Source organism: Procambarus clarkii, chromosome 37, assembly GCF_040958095.1.
Source record: "Procambarus clarkii isolate CNS0578487 chromosome 37, FALCON_Pclarkii_2.0, whole genome shotgun sequence".
Classification (NCBI taxonomy): domain Eukaryota; kingdom Metazoa; phylum Arthropoda; class Malacostraca; order Decapoda; family Cambaridae; genus Procambarus; species Procambarus clarkii.
In genome coordinates, this window is record NC_091186.1 from 42,031,931 (window position 1) to 42,050,771 (window position 18,841).

At 47.8% G+C, this 18,841-nt stretch overlaps 1 protein-coding gene across 1 annotated transcript in view; it reads right to left on the minus strand.

Moving 5' to 3' along the window:
* LOC123765933 (uncharacterized) overlaps positions 1–18,841 on the minus strand; it is a 270,914-nt gene that overhangs the window by 48,919 nt on the left and 203,154 nt on the right. Inside the window, exons 3-4 of the mRNA XM_069337425.1 lie at positions 6,469–7,170; positions 5,586–5,732 (exon numbers count right to left, since the gene is read on the minus strand). Coding sequence (XP_069193526.1) covers positions 5,586–5,732; positions 6,469–7,170 — 849 coding nt within the window. The remainder of the gene's footprint in view (positions 1–5,585; positions 5,733–6,468; positions 7,171–18,841) is intronic.

Consider the following 18,841-nt stretch of genomic DNA (forward strand, 5'->3'; position numbering starts at 1 on the left):
CCTTCTACTGGCAGGGTGGTTAGTGCTGTACCTGTAGCTCCAGCCCCTCTACTGGCAAGGAGTTGGTGCTAGAACTGTAGCTCCAGCCCCCCCTCTACTGGCAAGGGGATCGTGCTGGACCTGTAGCTCCAGCCCCCTCTACTGGCAGGGGGTTGGAGCTGGACCTGTAGCTCCAGCCACCTTCTACTGGCAGGGTGGTTAGTGCTGGACCTGTAGCTGCAGCTCCCTCTATTGGCAGGGGGGTTGGTGCTGGACCTGTAGCTCCAGCCCCTTTCTACTGGCAGGGGGTTGGTGCTGGACATGTAGCTCCAGCCCCCCTCTTCTGGCAGGGGGTTGGTGCTGGTCCTGTAGCTCCAGCCCACCTCTACTGGCAGGGTGTTGGTGCTGGACCTGTAGCTTCAGCCCCCTTCTACTGGCAGGGGGGTTGGTGCTGGACCTGTAGCTCCAGCCCCTCTACTGGCAGAGGGTTGGTGCTGGGCCTGTAGCTCCAGCCCCCGCCCCTCTACAGGCAAGGGGTTGGTGCTGGACCTGTAGCTCCAGCCCCTCTACTGGCAGGGGGTTGGTGCTGGGCCTGTAGCTCCAGCCCCCCCCCCCTCTACTGGCAAGGGGTTGGTGCTGGACCTGTAGCTCAAGTCCCCCTTCTACTGGCAGGGTGGTTGGTGCTGGACCTGTAGCTCCTGCCCCCTTCTACTGGCAGGGGGGTTGGTGCTGGACCTGTAGCTTCAGCCCCCTTGTACTGGCAGGGTGGTTGGTGCTGGACCTGCAGCTACAGCCCCCTTGTACTGGCAGGGTGGTTGGTGCTGGACCTGTAGCTCCAGCCCCCCCTCTACTGGCAGGGGGGTTGGTGCTGGACCTGTAGCTTCAGCCCCCTTCTGCTGGCAGGGTGGTTGGTGCTGGACCTATAGCTCCAGCCCCCCTCTACTGGCAGGGGGTTGGTGCTGGACCTATAGCTCCAGCTCCCTTCTACTGGCAAGGGGTTGGTGCTGGACCTGTAGCTCCAGCCCTTATCTACTGGAAGGGGGTTCGTGCTGTAGCTCCAGCCCCTCTCTACTGGCAGGGGGTTGGTGCTGGACCTATAGCTCCAGCCCCCTTCTACTGGCAGGGGGTTGGTGCTGGACCTGTAGCTCCAGCCCCCTTCTGCTGGCAGGGTGGTTGGTGCTGGACCTATAGCTCCAGCCCCCCTCTACTGGCAAGGGGTTGGTGCTGGACCTATAGCTCCAGCCCCCCTCTACTGGCAGGGGGTTGGTGCTGGACCTATAGCTCCAGCTCCCTTCTACTGGCAAGGGGTTGGTGCTGGACCTGTAGCTCCAGCCCCCTTCTGCTGGCAGGGTGGTTGGTGCTGGACCTGTAGCTCCAGCCCACCTCTACTGGCAGGGGGTTGGTGCTGGACCTGTAGCTCTAGCCCCCTTCTACTGGCAGGGTGGTTAGTGCTGTACCTGTAGCTCCAGCCCCTCTACTGGCAAGGAGTTGGTGCTAGAACTGTAGCTCCAGCCCCCCCTCTACTGGCAAGGGGATCGTGCTGGACCTGTAGCTCCAGCCCCCTTCTGCTGGCAGGGTGGTTGGTGCTGGACCTGTAGCTCCAGCCCACCTCTACTGGCAGGGGGTTGGTGCTGGACCTGTAGCTCCAGCCCCCTTCTACTGGCAGGGTGGTTAGTGCTGTACCTGTAGCTCCAGCCCCTCTACTGGCAAGGAGTTGGTGCTAGAACTGTAGCTCCAGCCCCCCCTCTACTGGCAAGGGGATCGTGCTGGACCTGTAGCTCCAGCCCCCTCTACTGGCAGGGGGTTGGAGCTGGACCTGTAGCTCCAGCCACCTTCTACTGGCAGGGTGGTTAGTGCTGGACCTGTAGCTCCAGCTCCCTCTACTGGCAGGGGGGTTGGTGCTGGACCTGTAGCTCCAGCCCCTTTCTACTGGCAGGGGGTTGGTGCTGGACATGTAGCTCCAGCCCCCCTCTTCTGGCAGGGGGTTGGTGCTGGTCCTGTAGCTCCAGCCCACCTCTACTGGCAGGGTGTTGGTGCTGGACCTGTAGCTTCAGCCCCCTTCTACTGGCAGGGGGGTTGGTGCTGGACCTGTAGCTCTAGCCCCTCTACTGGCAGAGGGTTGGTGCTGGGCCTGTAGCTCCAGCCCCCGCCCCTCTACAGGCAAGGGGTTGGTGCTGGACCTGTAGCTCCAGCCCCTCTACTGGCAGGGGGTTGGTGCTGGGCCTGTAGCTCCAGCCCCCCCCCCCTCTACTGGCAAGGGGTTGGTGCTGGACCTGTAGCTCAAGTCCCCCTTCTACTGGCAGGGTGGTTGGTGCTGGACCTGTAGCTCCAGCCCCCTTCTACTGGTAGGGGGGTTGGTGCTGGACCTGTAGCTCCAGCCCACCTCTACTGGCAGGGGGGTTGGTGCTGGACCTGTAGCTTCAGCCCCCTTGTACTGGCAGGGTGGTTGGTGCTGGACCTGCAGCTACAGCCCCCTTGTACTGGCAGGGTGGTTGGTGCTGGACCTGTAGCTCCAGCCCCTCTTCTGGCAGGGGGTTGGTACTGGACCTGTAGCTCCAGCCCCCCTCTACTGGCAGGGGGGTTGGTGCTGGACCTGGAGCTCCAGCCCCCCTTTAATGGCAGGGGGTTGGTGCTGGACCTGTAGTTCCAGCCCCCCTTTACTGGCAGGGGGTTGATGCTGGACCTGTAGCTCCAGCCCCCATCTAGTGGCAGTGGGTTCGTGCTAGACCTGTAGCTCCAGCTCCCCTTTACTGGCAGGGGGGGAGGGGTTGGTCCTGGACCTGTAGCTCTCACCCCCTCTATTGGCAGGGGGGTTGGTGCTGGACCTGTTACTGCAGCCCCCCTGTACTGGCAGGGGTTTGGTGCTGGACCTGTAGCTCCAGCCCCCTCTCTACTGGCAGGGGGGTTAGTGCTGGACCTGTAGCTCCAGCCCCCTCCCCCTACTGGCAGGGGTTTGGTGTTGGACCTGTAGCTCCAGCTCCTTTCTACTAGCAGGGGGTTGGTGCTGGACCTTTAGCTCCAGCCCCCTTCTTCTGGCAGGGGGTTGGTGCTGGTCCTGTAGCTCCAGCCCACCTCTACTGGCAGGGTGTTGGTGCTGGACCTGTAGCTCCAGCCCCCTCTCTACTGGCAGGGGGTTTCGCGCTGTAGCTCCAGCCCCCCTCCCCTCTACTGGCAGGGGGTTGGTGCTGGACCTGTAGTTCCAGCCTTCTTCTACTGGCAGAGGTTTGGTGCTGGACTTGTAGCTGCAGCCCCCTCTACTGGCAAGGAGTTGGTGCTGGACCTGTAGCTGCAGCCCTTCTCTAATGGCAGGGGGTTGGTGCTGGTCCTGTAGCTCTAGCCCACCTCTTCTGGCAGAGGGTTGGTGCTGGACCTGTAGCTCGAGCCCCCTCTCTACTGGCAGGGGGTTCGTGCTGTAGCTCCAGCTCCCCTCTACTGGCAAGGAGTTGGTGCTGGACCTGTAGCTCTAGCCCCTCTCTACTGGCAAGGGGTTGGTTCTGGACCTGTAGCTCCAGCCCCTTCTACTGGCAGGGTGGTTGGTGCTGCACCTGTAGCTCCAGCCCCCTTCTATTGGCAAGGGGTTGGTGCTGGACCTGTAGCTCCAACCCCCTTCTACTGGCAGGGTGGTTGGTGCTGGACCTGTAGCTCCAGCCCACTTCTACTGGCAGGGGGATAGTGCTGGACCTGTAGCTCCAGTCCCCTTCTACTGGAAGGGTGGCTGGTGCTGGACCTGTAGATCCAGCCCCTCTACTGGCAGGGGGTTGGTGCTGGACCTGTAGCTCCAGCCCCCCCCCCTCTACAGGCAGGGGGGTTGGTGCTGGACCTGTAGCTCCAGCCCCCCCTCTACTGGCAAGGGGTTGGTGCCGGACCTGTAGCTCCAGCCCCTCTACTGGCAGGGGGTTGGTGCTGAACCTGTAGCTCCAGCCCCCCTCTACTGGCAGGGGGTTGGTGCTGGACCTGTAGCTCCAGCCCCCTTCTACTGGCAGGGTGGTTGGTGCTGGACCTGTAGCTCCAGCCCCCTCTACTGGCAGGGGGTTGGTGCTGGACCTGTAGCTCCAGCCCCCCTCTACTGGCAGGGGGTTGGTGCTGGACCTGTAGCTCCAGCCGCCCCCCCCCCCTCTACTGGCAGGGGGTTGGTGCTGGACCTGTAGCTCCAGCCCCCCCCCTCTACTGGCAGGGGGTTGGTGCTGGACCTGTAGCTCCAGCCCCCCCCCCCTCTACTGGCAGGGGGTTGGTGCTGGACCTGTAGCTCCAGCCTCCCCCCCTCTACTGGCAGGGGGTTGGTGCTGGACCTGTAGCTCCAGCCCCCCTTCTACTAGCAAGGGGTTGGTGCTGGACCTGTAGCTCCAGCCCCCCTTCTACTGGCAGGGGGGTTGGTGCTGGACCTGTAGCTCCAGCCCACGTCTACTGGCAGGGGGTTGGTGCTGGACTTGTAGCTCCAGCCCCCTTCTACTGGCAGGGTGGTTGGTGCTGGACCTGTAGCTCCAGCCCCCTCTACTGGCAGGGGGTTGGTGCTGGACCTGTAGATCCAGCCCCCCCTCTACTGGCAGGGGGTTGGTGCTGGACCTGTAGCTCCAGCCCCCCCCCCCCAGTCTACTGGCAGGGGGTTGGTGCTGGACCTGTAGCTCCAGCCCCCTTCTACTGGCAGGGTGGTTGGTGCTGGACCTGTAGCTCCAGCCCCTCTACTGGCAGGGGGTTGGTGCTGGGCCTGTAGCTCCAGCCCCCCTCTACTGGCAAGGGGTTGGTGCTGGACCTGTAGCTCCAGCTCCCCTTCTACTGGCAAGGGGTTGGTGCTGGACCTGTAGCTCCAGCCCCCTTCTACTGGCAGGGGGGTTGGTGCTGGACCTGTAGCTCCAGCCCCCTCTACTGGCAGGGGATTGGGGCTGGATCTGTAGCTCAAGCCCCCCTCTACTGGCAGGGGGTTGGTGCTGGACCTGTAGCTCCAGCCCCCCCCTCTACTGGCAGGGGGTTGATGCTGGACCTGTAGCTCCAGCAACCCTCTACTGGCAGGGGGTTAGTGCTAGACCTGTAGCTCCAGCCCCCTTCTACTGGCAGAGGGGTTGGTGCTGGACCTGTAGCTCCAGCCCCCTCTACTGGCAGGGGATTGGGGCTGGATCTGTAGCTCCAGCCCCCCTCTACTGGCAGGGGGTTGGTGCTGGACCTGTAGCTCCAGCAACCCTCTACTGGCAGGGGGGTTGGTGCTGCCATTGTTTGGGAGTTTGATGGCAGTTTCAAGGCTTCAGTCTCTTCGAACACATCAGTGGTCTGTTTTGGTTCACTGTCTTCCTGGATGCTTTCCCGGTAGGTTGGTGGAGTGTCACCCGCTCTCTGTGCCTCTGTGAGGGGGCCAGGATCCCGGGTTCAATAGTGGATCACGGGTTCAATCACCATGCAGGACAGAAGTGGTTCACATGTTTCCTTTCACCGGTTCCACCTGTTCACCTACCAGTAAATATTTATCCCAGAGGTAGGAAACTATTGTAAATTTTATGTTAAGGAAAGTCAGTAGTTGACCTTGGGGAACCTCGATAAACTTAGGAACAGGCTTCCTCTCAAAACGCACCTCAGTATCTTGTGATATGACCTATGAGAGAAAATAAAAAACTTACTGTTAATTGCTTCTGGGGGATCTCTCCAGTGATTTCCTGAACTTTATTCATGATGCTGGAGGCTGAGTTTCCCAGGTGTACGGGGTCAGCTGTGGCACCTGTCTCTGTGGTCATCATCTCCAGGGCCTCCCTGATGGTCTCCTGCACCTGTCATTACCAACACAAACATTAATGGTGGAGGCTGAGTCTCCCAGGTGTACGGGGTCAGCTGTGGCACCTGTCTCTGTGGTCATCATCTCCAGGGCCTCCCTGATGGTCTTCTGCACCTGTCATTACCAACACAAACATTAATGGTGGAGACTGAGTCTCCCAGGTGTACGGGGTCAGCTGTGGCACCTGTCTCTGTGGTCATCATCTCCAGGGCCTCCCTGATGGTCTCCTGCACCTGTCATTACCAACACAAACATTAATGTGGAACCTGGACTATAATGAAGCATCAGGCTCTGAGTAAAGTAACTGGATTATAATGAAGCATCAGGCTCTGAGTAAAGTAACTGGACTATAATGAAGCATCAGGCACTGAGTAAAGTAACTGGACTATAATGAAGCATCAGGCTCTGAGTAAAGTAACTTGACTATAATGAAGTATCAGGCACTGAATAAAGTAACTGGACTATAATGAAATCATCTCAAGATAATGAAGCATCAGACTGAGTAAAGTAATTTGACAATGTAAGTAATGTTTCTCTACACTGACCACAGTGTAGAGAAACACCAAGATGACAGTTGACTTTATTAATAACAATGTTTCAGGTGTTTGAGCAAAAAGTTTCCTATATATAAAGCCTACTCTCATCTTGATGTGTGTCCATGTCAAAAGTGTTTATATAGAGGCAATACGACACTCAGTTGGGTGAGAACAATGTGACCTTCAGCAACGTACCTTCACTGAGGTGTGGACAGTCTTGACATCTGGGAAGAGTTCCTGGCACTTCTGGAGCCAATTTTCTACCTCCATGTTGCATTGGTCAACTTCATTGATGGTCATGAATACTTCCTGTGCTGTGTTGCCTGTGTCGAGACTCCCCAACATGGCCTGCAGCTGAGTCTTCCCTTCCTCTCCTTGTGTTGTCATATCCACCACACTGGTATCCTCCAGTTCCAAGAGTTTCATTGCTGACTCGTTCTGCTCTACCAGAGCATAAAGTCTGTCCTGGAGCTGGAGGTGGCAAGTCTTCCAGTCCCCCAGCTGCCCCCGGTACTCCCTCAGCTGGGACAGTACCTCTTCACAGCTAGTAATGAGGCTGCTGATGCTGCTCTTCTGCTCCTCCACCATGGAATGTAACTTCTTGCTGATTCCTCTTGCAGGAGCTTTAATGGGTTTTGCTGGTAACGTTTTCTCTGGTACAACCTTGATACCTTTTAGTTTTCTGATAAGGGCTTCCATACCATAATTAATTGGGAACCGAGTAGCAGCTGTGGCAGCATGCTCGGCACGGCAGCTGGGGCAGGTCAGCTGCCCATTCTTGTTAGCATTGTCAATACACTGGGAGCAGAATGTGTGGCCGCACGGCAGTGTGCGAGGCCGTAGCTGATTGTCATCATAATTGTTAAAACACACTGAACATTCCTCTGGGTTGTTATCCTGTGGAAAAAAATATTTGGTTAAGCTAGAAGAATTTACAACAAAAAGCAATATTACAGTATTGTACTGTATTTACCAATACAAATTACATAATATTTATATAATTTCTTTGTACAGAGGAGCCTCGGTATTTGCACTGCTAAGAATTCGCACTTTTCGGTATTCAGACGCTGTGTTCATGTTCGGTATTCGTCTGTTTGCTCGGCATTCACATGTAAACACGCGTCCCTGATGCATCAGTTTCACCATAGCTGTTGTTCAGTGCACAACCTACTACACTTTTTTCTTGGATATTTTTTATATTCTTATTGTAAATAAGTCACCATGTCACCTATGAAAGTTTGTAATATGAGCCTAGCAAAAAGAAAAATGGTTAGAATCATGATACAGATGAAGAAAGAACTCACAGCTAAATATGAGAGTGGTACCTGAGTGTCAGCTCTTGTTACAGAGTTTGTTATGCCTAACTCTAGTTCTCTATTAAAAGAAATGTGTGCAAAATGAGGGAAAGTGTAAACCTTTTCTTGAAATTATCACCTTGAAAAACTGTTACAAATCTGTTGAATGACAGTGCTATGACTTACTTTAAAAACATTTTAATGCACAGGCAAAAACAATCATCCTTGGACAAGTTTCTTGTAAGGAAAACATTCAGTGAGTGTAATGAGGGAAACAGAAAAAGACAGAAAAGAGAAAGAACATCAGAAGCACAACTTCCAGAAGTTTTAATGTTAGGGAACTCCCCTGCCAAAGAACATCTCTCTTCCTCTGCCTCACTAGTTTCCATATATGCCATCAACTCTCTGAAGTACAGGTAAAGTGTAGTGTGTTAGCATTTATTCCATTTAATTACTGTATAACTATACAGTATTTATTTTTGTGGTTTGGAACTGATTAATCCAATATACATTATTCCTTACTAGCTGTACTTGGCCACACGTTGCTGTGGCTCAGCAACGCATGTGCGATCTTGAGCCACAGCAACTTTTCCTTGTATCCCAGTCCTCCCCACCATTCCGCGGTCCCCTCATCCTCCCAACCATTCCTCACTCCCCCTTACCCTCGTCCTCCTAACCATTCCCCACTCCATCATCCCCTCGTCCTCCAAACCATCTCTCACTCCCCCGTCAACTCATCCTCCCTACCATTCCCCCCCTCCACAGTCCCCTCATCCTCTTCACCATCACCAACTCCCCTGTACCCTTGTCCTCCCCACCATTCTCCATTCCCCAGTCCCTTCGGCCCCACCATCCCCAACTCCCCAGACTAAAGAGCCTAAAACTGTATTCCCTTGAGCGCAGGCGGGAGAGGTACATAATAATTTACACGTGGAAAATATTAGAGGGGCTGGTCCCAAACCTGCACACAGAAATAACATCACATGAGACCAGAAGACATGGCAGGATGTGCAAAATACCCCTGTTGAAAAGCAGAGGTGCAACAGGTACTCTGAGAGAGAACTCTATCAACATCAGAGGCCCGAGACTGTTCAACACGCTTCCACTACACATAAGGGGCATAACTGGCCGACCCCTCACAGTGTTCAAGAGAGAACTGGATAAGCACCTCCAAAGGATACCTGATCAACCAGGCTGTGACTCATACGTCAGACTGCGAGCAGCCGCGTCCAACAGCCTGGTTGATCAGTCCGGCAACCAGGAGGCCTGGTCTATGACCGGGGCGGGGGGACGCTAAGCCCCGGAAGCACCTCAAGGTAACCCCCATCTCCTCGTCCTTCCCACCATTACCCCCCCTCCTCCTCTGTCTCCCTCACCATCCCCCCACTCCCGTCCCCTCGTCCTCCCCACCATTCCCCACCTCCGTCCCCTCCACCATTCCCTACTCCCTCATCCGATACATTCCCAAATGATCTGATGTTCCATTAGAAAATTGGGAACATCAAATGATCTGATGTTCCCATCACTGAAATATAAGAAAAACAGTTAAAAAAAATGAAAAAAATGAAAAAAATTCTATACAGTACTCACAAAATTTATGTTATGATAAAAACACAGCTCAATTCCAACTCCATGTCACACAAAATAATTACTGTAGACACTCGATTATCCGGGATTCGAATATCCGGAAAACCCCCTTATAGAGTACGGCCAAAATTGTGACCGGATAAAGTTCTCAATATCCAGCCAAAATGTCCTTAGGAGCCGGAAAATCTGGGCCAGTTAATAACTTGCTGCCTATGTTGCAATATCCGGACAGTCAGCCGGACAACGAGTGAATTGTTCGGATAGGAAAGCCAGGCCGTGGGCCGTACCGTATTAATCCCGTATGGCTGTGGCTTGAGGCGCATGGTGTAGGCAGGGGTGGGGTGGGTAGGTTGTGTTAGGAGAGAGAGGAGCGTTGGGAGGGGACCACCTAGGGGGGTAAGGGAGATGTGGAGCGGCCTATACACTACAGTACAGTAATTACCATTAACCCTTTAACTGCGCAACGCACCTGCAAGCCCAGGCTTCGGGTGTTTTTATTTTTCATGTTCCATTCAAAACTCCCGCAGCTACATGGGGTTCACATCAGCTTCCTCAGGGCTCTTGTAAACAGATGCCATCTTTAAAAAAAATCATGGTCCACATTGCCGGGTGCCAGAGCCTCAGTAGTGAGTGAGCAACCAAGGCTGGCGCTCGCAGCATGAGCGCACAGCACTGCTGTTCAGCGTGTGACCACAGCATCGCCTAATATTGTCAAAATCTATATATAATCTGTTTTATTTAGCCATGATAGTATTATAGAAGAGCCCGAGTGTGATAATAACTGGGTACAGTGTTCAATTATCAGTGATTCAATGCTGTTCACGATGTTCACAGCACTAGCCACAGCACCACAGCATTATTTCGTCCATGTAGGAACCTTCAAACTACTTTTTAGGTTCCTTTTCAAAATAAACTTGTGGTCAATTATTCATTTACAGGTATTAGTGACCAGGATTGTGGTTATATTGAGCGTTGTGCGTAGAAAGGAGGAAGTTTGGTGAGGGAGGGAGGAAGGGAGAGAATTGAGGTAGCCTCACTGTGTGGCAGTAACTCTTGTCTTGCTCACCATACTAGCTTCGTGGTTCACTATGGGGAACACACATGTACATGGGTATATACAGTGTGTGTGGAATAGTGTAATAACAGCACCAAAAGTATGCTGTGAGGAGCTATTTTGGCGAGGGAGGTAACGTCGTAATTGTAGCATCGTCTGCTGTGTGATTTTTCATGCAGTGTATGGTGGCCATTGTGCTGTTTGGACACAATACCGGATTACTTGCATAGTTCTGGTAAATAAAACATGTAGATAGGTATATATATCATGTGTAAATTGTGTAATAAATGCAATAACAGTATGGTGGGAGGAGCAATGTTGGCGAGTAAGATGTTAGAGTGAGGAGGGCTGGCTGGGTGTGGCTGCTCACACTCGCGGTGTTCTGAGTGTGTTGATGGTGAATGTATATAGTGTGTGACAGTGTATAGTCTGTAAATAGATTGTATATATACATAAATTAGCATGATACATGGTAAATATGTGCAACATATGTGTACACAAGTGTCACGCACGTAACACAGTGTCTTCAGACAGTACGGATGTTTTACTGCCATAATATAGTGTACGTGTTCATTATACATAGGATTAGCATATAAAAACAAATAAAATGTATTTGGAACTGTGCGCAAAAAATGTGCAAAAATATATTCGCGGCAACTCGCGCGCCCCGCCCCGGGTGCCCCACCGGCCCCGGGAGCATACTGCTCTGGCGCACGGGGAATTATGACATCACGGCCCACCTTTCGGACCCCATAGCAGCCAAAGTAAGTACAATTTCGAACTTGCGTTGCTATACCCATATACAGTGGTACCTCGGAATGCGATTGTCCCTGTATGCGAGGTTTTCGGAAGGCGAGCAGTATTTACTCCAAAAATTTGTCTCGGAAGGCGATGGTTACTTCGGGACGCGAGTTTGTTGATACGCGTACAGGCCGACCTAGCGTGTGGTGGTTCGGCGATCGTCGCCCCTCTGACCCGCTGCCCCTCAGTTTACCATTGTCTCGCGCTCAGTGACTACCCCCACATCAATTCTTCTCGCGGATTTTCAGTGTTTTGTTGGATTTTTTGTGATTTGTCTATACAATTTGTTATTATATATCTCACCATGGGTCCCAAGAAAGCCAGTGGTAAGGATAAAGGCCAGAAAGCTCATGTGAGGATGACAATAGAGGAGAAACAAGAGATCATTCGGAAGCATGAGAACGGTACATGTGTTGTTGAACTTTGTAGGCAGTACAACAAAGCCACATCAACAATATGCACTATACTTAAGAAGAAAAATAAGATTATGGGTGCTAATGTGGCAAAAGGAGTAAGAACATTAACGGCACAAAGACCACAAATACTTGAAGAAGTGGAAAAGTTGTTATTAATTTGGATACACGACAAGGAGTTGAGGGGTGATAGTGTTTAGGAGGCCATTATTTGTGAGAAAGCCAGGGTGTTGCACGAAGACCTTCTAAAGAAGACCCCTGCAACGAGTGATGCAGATAAGAAAGAGTTTAAGGCAAGCAGGGGCTGGTTTGAAAAATTTAGAAAGATAAGTGGTATCCATAGTGTTACAAGGCATGGGGAGGCAGCCAGCTCAGACAAACCAGCCGCTGGACGATTTATTGAAGAATTTAAAGAGTTTGCAGAGACTGGGGGATACCTACCGCAACAAGTGTTTAATTGTGATGAAACAGGACTGTTTTGGAAAAGAATGCCTAAGAGGACATACATTACCAAGGAGGAAAAAGCATTGCCTGGACACAAGCCTATGAAAGATAGGTTTACGCTTGTGCTGTGTGGAAATGCGAGTGGCGATTTGAAAATTAAACCCTTGCTAGTGTATCATTCTGAAAATCCAAGGGTTTTCAAACAGTATAATGTGCAGAAAACCCATTTGTGTGTGATGTGGAAGTCTAATAAAAAAGCATGGGTGACTAGGCTTATTTTTTCGGAGTGGGTGAATGAAGTGCTGTGCCCTGCCATAGAAAAATATCTGCAGGAGAAACAATTGCCACTCAAAGCCGTGCTTCTCCTTGACAATGCTCCTGCTCATCCTCCAGGCTTGGAAGATGATTTGTTGCCTAAATACAATAAATTCCTCACATTTAAATTCCTTCCTCCTAACACCACTCCTCTAATTCAGCCTATGGACCAGAAAATCATAGCGAATTTTAAGAAACTGTATGAAAGGGCACTTTTCCGGAAATGTTTTCAAGTGACTGAAGCCACAAACCTCACCCTCAAAGAGTTCTGGAGAGAGCATTTTAACATTTGTAGTGCTTTAAAACTCGTTGACAAAGCCTGGCAAGAAGTGACTCAAAGAACCCTGATCTCTGGCTGGAGAAAATTGTGGCCTGAAGGTGTGAGAGAACTAGACTTTGAGGGGTTTGAGCCTATAAATGATGCGCCTATTGTTGAGGAAATTGTTAGTCTAGGCCAGCAAATGGGCTTGGAATTGGATGGTGATGATGTGGAGGACTTGGTGGAAGAACACAACGAAGAACTGACCACCGAAGAACTCCTAGCCCTTCAACAGGAACAGCAAGCCAACGCAGCAGCGAATGATTCTGCAGTGGAGGAGGAGGTGGCAGCAGCACCAACAGCACCAGCGAATGTCCCTTCTGCAGTAATTAAGAAGGTGTGTCAGATGTGGGAAGAGATTCAAACAACTATTGAACAGACTCACCCAGAGAAAGCTGTAGTAGGCCGTTGTCTTAATCTTTTCAATGACAATGTGATGCCTTACTACAGAGACAGCTTGCGAAGAAGGGAAAAGCAAGCTTCCATGGACAGATTTGTGGTGAGGAAATCGAGCAGTGAGCCTCAACCAGGACCTAGTGGCACTCAGGTTAAACGTCCCAGGGAGAGCACACCAGAAAGGTCCTCACTGCCTGATGTGATTATGGAAGGGGACTCCCCTTCCAAACAGTAACTCCTCTCCTCCTCCCCCCTCCTCACCATCTTCCATACGCCTACAGCACTCGACAGCAAGGTAAGTAATAACTGGAACATAGTTTTGTAGGTTTATTTAGATGAATTAGGTAAATTAGGTATAAAAATTAAGTTTGATGTGGGGTTTTTGGGGTAGTCAGGAACGGATTAATTCATTTCCCTTTATTTCTTATGGGGAAATTAACTTCGGAATGCGAGTTTTCGGAAGGCGAGGCGTCTCCAGGAACGGATTAAACTCGCATTCTGAGGTATGCCTGTACAGGGAGGGGTTTTTGACACTTTCCGAAGAAAAAATAATTTTTTCCCAAGGTTTCATTTCCTGCGCACTAGGGAATGTCATATTTATAGGCCGTGCAGTTAAAGGGTTAATTTTAGAACAATTCATCATAGCCAAAAACAAAAGAAATACTAAATATTTTTTCCAATGTTCTGACATCAATTTTCGTGTTATGTCTTTCATTTTGGTATCAAAATTATATGCAATCTAAAGGCGCGTATTTTAAAACTAGTTCCATAATAATAAAATAATAAATAGAATTTTAACAAATATTTTAACTTTTGGACACTTTTTGACACTCATCACCACAAAATTATTTATATCTTTCCAGTGTTCTGACATCAATTTTCATGTGACGTCTTTCATTTTGGCATCAAATTGTGTGCAATCTAAAGGTGCTCATTTTGAAACCACACCCAGATTGATCAGTTAAAATTTTAATTTTTAACAAATATTTTAATAGATGATTCTGACCACATCATCCGAGACGGCCCAGGAGAAAAACGGATGTCACTGGAAAGCGACATCGGAGTGCGAAAGTGATAATTATTAATACACTCACAACACATGTTAGTTACAACTGTTATGAGCCACCAGTCCCTCATAATATCCACCCCACCCAATATGAGAGTTATAGTATTTCATAACTATACCCTGTTTGGACTGGTTTATAACCCATTAATATGCAATACAGCATGTGTAGTTAGGTAGGTAGTACTTAATTTATAAGTGTTTCAGGCTCTCCAGACAACAGTATTAACAAAAACTCCATGATTTGCTCATCATCAGCTCTACTGAACTGCCTGAAGAACAAGAAGGTCAAAACTGTTCAAGTGTAGCTCATCAACTGATTACATCAGAGATAAACTTTACTGATACTATTAAATCTATCAGAATAGATAAAAACAATCACCACAGCACCAGGCAGATGCTCACTAAACTAGCTTATCCCAATGATAAGTAAGACCTCATTCAATCAGCTACAAATATAAAACCAACCTTTATATTAATGAGTGCCTTACCAAGCAGCGTTGATCCTCCTCTGCAGACTGCATCATGTTCACAAACAAAACCCAAATCTTATGAAGCAGTGCTACACCAGGAATGGAACGACCATTGCTAAGAAAGAACAGCAAAAGACATGAAATCAAAAGTGTCCAACAATTACTAACTTTCTTTGTTGATTGTGACATAACTGGAAGTCAGCGAACTTCCAATGTCATTGCTGAGAGTAACACATGAGTGATCAGGCCTTACCTAGCCTAACCATATTTAAATTTTGGCTTTTTTATATTTGAATATTAATTACTAAATGCTTCTTTTTTATATAAATGGCTTTAAATACATATAATTTACCCTCTTATAACTATTACTACAATGACTTCAATTTTATAAAATGTAATAATTTTTTTAATGCTTAATTTGTCTAGTTATCATATTCTTAGCTTACAATATTTGCAACTTACCCATTTATCTGTTGATACTAACACTTCAATTTCCCAAAATGTAATAAACCTTGAACTCTTAATTTGTCAAATTATCTGAATGTTTAATTCATTACTTTGTGAATTAAAAATTAATAATTTAATTTCTCACTTATATATCTGCCCATTAATATTAGCTACTAGTCGTCTTTGTTGTCTAATATTCCAGTATTGTTAATGGATTCTTAAGCTTTAAGTACATCAGTGCTTCCAGGCGATATGTGTTTGTTTCTATTGCATACCCTTATCCAACTTGTCTTATTACCATATGATATTACTGTATTACAATCTTAAGAGATTACTGAATTTTTAATTTGATTAATTATGTTTCCTTTTTTATTACAGTATCCACTCAATTTAACGGCCTCTTTTATACCGATCTGCCGGTATTAACGACCGGTTTGGGAGCCCAGTATCTGGAGCCTGCTATACCGGTCTGCGGTCGATATTACCGACAGTCGGTATTGGGTTTGTTGTGGCATCAGCGTCCCCTCACATGGCGACCAGGCCGCCACCGACCTGGATCGTCCAGAGTCATATATTACATCTTAATTTTCTTTTAAAATGATTCACTTTAATGAAGAAAATTGTAAATTATTATTAATAAAATATTTTGAAACAGTTTTTATTAAGCAAAAGTCTTTGTTTTCTTATTAAATACATTTTATAGTATGTATAGGCACTAGGTATTTTTTTTCCCACGGACCTAGTATGTACTCCGCCGGGCCATGTGTTCCCATTGTTTACCGTGAACTCGCGCGGCTAGCTTCAATTGTGAAGGATATTACTGTACTGTAATTGTGATCTTTTTAATTTACAAAATGCCAAAAGTTACCCAAAGGAAGCGCCTGACGGTTGCACAGAAGCTGGAGTTAATTAAGAAACTTGATAAAGGATATTCTCATGCACGACCAGCAGCAGAGTTTAACATCGGGAAAAGTACAGTAAGTGACATCAAGAAACAGAAGGATACTCTATTAAAATATGCCTGAAAATAAGTGTACATACAGTATGTACCCTGTATACAATATAAACTATAAAACAAGCGCTGCAGAGGATGACGTAATCTTCACAGCTTCGTAATCTTCAGCTTCATTAAAAGTAAGTCAATTTACCAATTTTATTATAGTATTACAAGATATTAATTGTTTTTTTTCAACAAAAGCTACATATTAGTCTCTGCAAATGTATATTCTACCGTCAGCAGAGAATAGGTGAGCTCAAAATATTTCGTCTTGGCTAGCTCTCAGTGACAAGGCTCGATCGCCATTGTTATGGCATGGTCGCCACAGCCTGTGTTGTAACATTAAAAATACATTACCTGCACTGTTCAGGGTAAATCAAAACACATCTCTAAAATATTATTGAGAAAATATTAACTTGCTGATTGATACATGAAATATTTTGCAATACAAAGGAATGAATCAATTTTTTCCCACCCATCTGGGCTTGATCAGACCGTGTTCACACATCATCCATGCAGCAGCCAACAACTGGCTTAATCGTCGGTGTGGCACTAAATTGGAATGCAATTACACAATGAACTTTATTTAATTTTAGTTATACAGTATAAAATATATCCTACCTGAATGTTACTTGAAAAATTACCCGACCCGACTTAACTTCGGAAATAACGGAGTTCCGTAAATAACGACTAGGGCTCAGCCCCATATAGGCTGTTAAATTGAGTGGATACTGTATTATTTTCAATCTGAATCCATTTATTTATTCATAATCTTAATCTAATTGTCTAATTCTCACTTTGTTCTCTTTTTTTTCTTTTGCCTGTGTATTGCCTGTTTATATTGCATATCCTTGCCCATCTTGTATTATTACCATATAATATTCATGTACAGTGGTACCTCAGCTTATGAGCGTCCCTGGTTAAGAGCTTTTCAGGTTACGAGCAGGAATTGCTCAGAAAATTTGCATCGGGTTACGAGGGTTGCCTCAGGATACGAGTTTGTTGATACGCGTACGGGCCAACCTAGCGCGTGGTGGCTCGGCGATTGCCGCTCAGTTTGCCAGTGCCTCGCGCCCAGTGACTATCCCACCTGAATTCTTCACAAGGATTTACCATTTATTTTCTGAGTTTTTGCTATTTGATCATAAAATTTGTTATAATATACATCGCAATTGGTCCCAAGAAAGCCAGTGGTAAGGATCAAGGCAAGAAATCGCATGTGAGGATGACAATAGAGGAAAAGTAAGAGATCATTCGGAAGCATGAAAATGGTGCACGTGTTGTTGAACTTTGTAGGCAGTACAACAAATCCACGTCAACGATATGTACTATACTTTCCAAGAAAAAGGACATTATGAGTGCCAAAGTGGCAAAAGGAGTATCAATAATCATAAAACAAAGACCACAAATACTTGAGGAAGTGGAAAAGTTGTTATTAATTTGGATACACGACAAGGAGATAATGGGTGATAGTGTTTCGGAGGCCATCATTTGTGAGAAAGCCAGAGTATTGCACGAAGACCATGTAAAGAAAACCCCTGGAACGAGTGTAGAAAAAGACTTTAAGGCAAGCAGGGGATGGTTTGAGAAATTTAGAAAAAGAAGCGGTATTCATAGTGTTGTGAGGTATGGGGAGGCTGCCAGCTCAGACAAACCAGCCGCCGAGAAATTTATTGAAGAATTTAAGGAGTTTGCAGAGGCTGAGGGTTACCTACCGCAACAGGTGTTTAATTGTGATGAAACAGGACTGTTCTTTAAAAGATTGCCTAAGAGGACATACATTACCAAGGAGGAAAAAGCATTGCCTGGACACAAGCCTATGAAAGATAGGTTTACACTTGTGCTGTGTTCAAATGCGAGTGGCGATTTGAAAATTAAACCCTTGCTAGTGTATCATTCTGAAAATCCAAGGGTTTTCAAACAGTATAAAGTGCAGAAAACCCAAATGTGTGTGATGTGGAAGGCTAATAATAAGGCATGGGTGACTAGGATTTTTTTTATGGAGTGGGTGAATGAAGTGGTGTGCCCTGCCATAGAAAAATATCTGCAGGAGAAACATTTGCCACTCAAGGCCCTGCTTCTCCTCGACAATGCTCCTGATCATCCTCCAGGCTTGGAAGATGATTTGTTGCCCAGATACAATAAATTTCTCACAGTAAAGTTCCTTCCGCCTAACACCACTCCTCTAATTCGGCCTATGGACCAGAAAATCATAGCGAATTTTAAGGAACTTTATGAAAGGGCACTTTGCCGGAAATGTTTTGAATTGACTGAAGCCACAAACCTCACCCTCAAAGAGTTCTGGAAACACCATTTTAACATTTGTAGTGCTTTAAAACTCGTTGACAAAGCCTGGCAAGAAGTGACTCAAAGAACCCTGATCTCTGGCTGGAAAAAATTGTGGCCTGAATGTGTGACAGAACAAGACTTTGAGGGGTTTGAACCTGTAAATGATGCGCCTATTGTTGAGGAAATTGTTACTCTGGGCCGGCAAATGGGCTTGGAATTGGATGGTGATGTGGAGGAGTTGGTGGAAGAACACAACGAAGAACTGACCACCGAAGAACTCCAAGCCCTTCAAAAGGAACAGCAAGACGACCGAGCTGATGATTCTCCAGTGGAGGAGGATGAGGCAGTAGCGAATGTCCCTTCTGCAGAAATTAAGGTGTGTCAGATGTGGGAAGACATTCAAACTTTTATTGAAAAGACTCACCCAGAGAAAGCTGTAGTAGGCCGTTGTCTTAATCTTTTCAATGACATTGTGATGCTTCACTACTGAGACATCTTGCGCAAAAGGGAAAAACAAGCTTCCATGGACAGATATGTTGTGAGAACATCGAACAGTGAGCCACAACCAGGACCTAGTGGTATGCAGGCAAAACGTGCCAGAGAATGCACCCCTGAGAGGTCCTCACTGCCTGATGTTATAATAGAAGGGGACTCTTCTTCCAAACAGTAACCCCT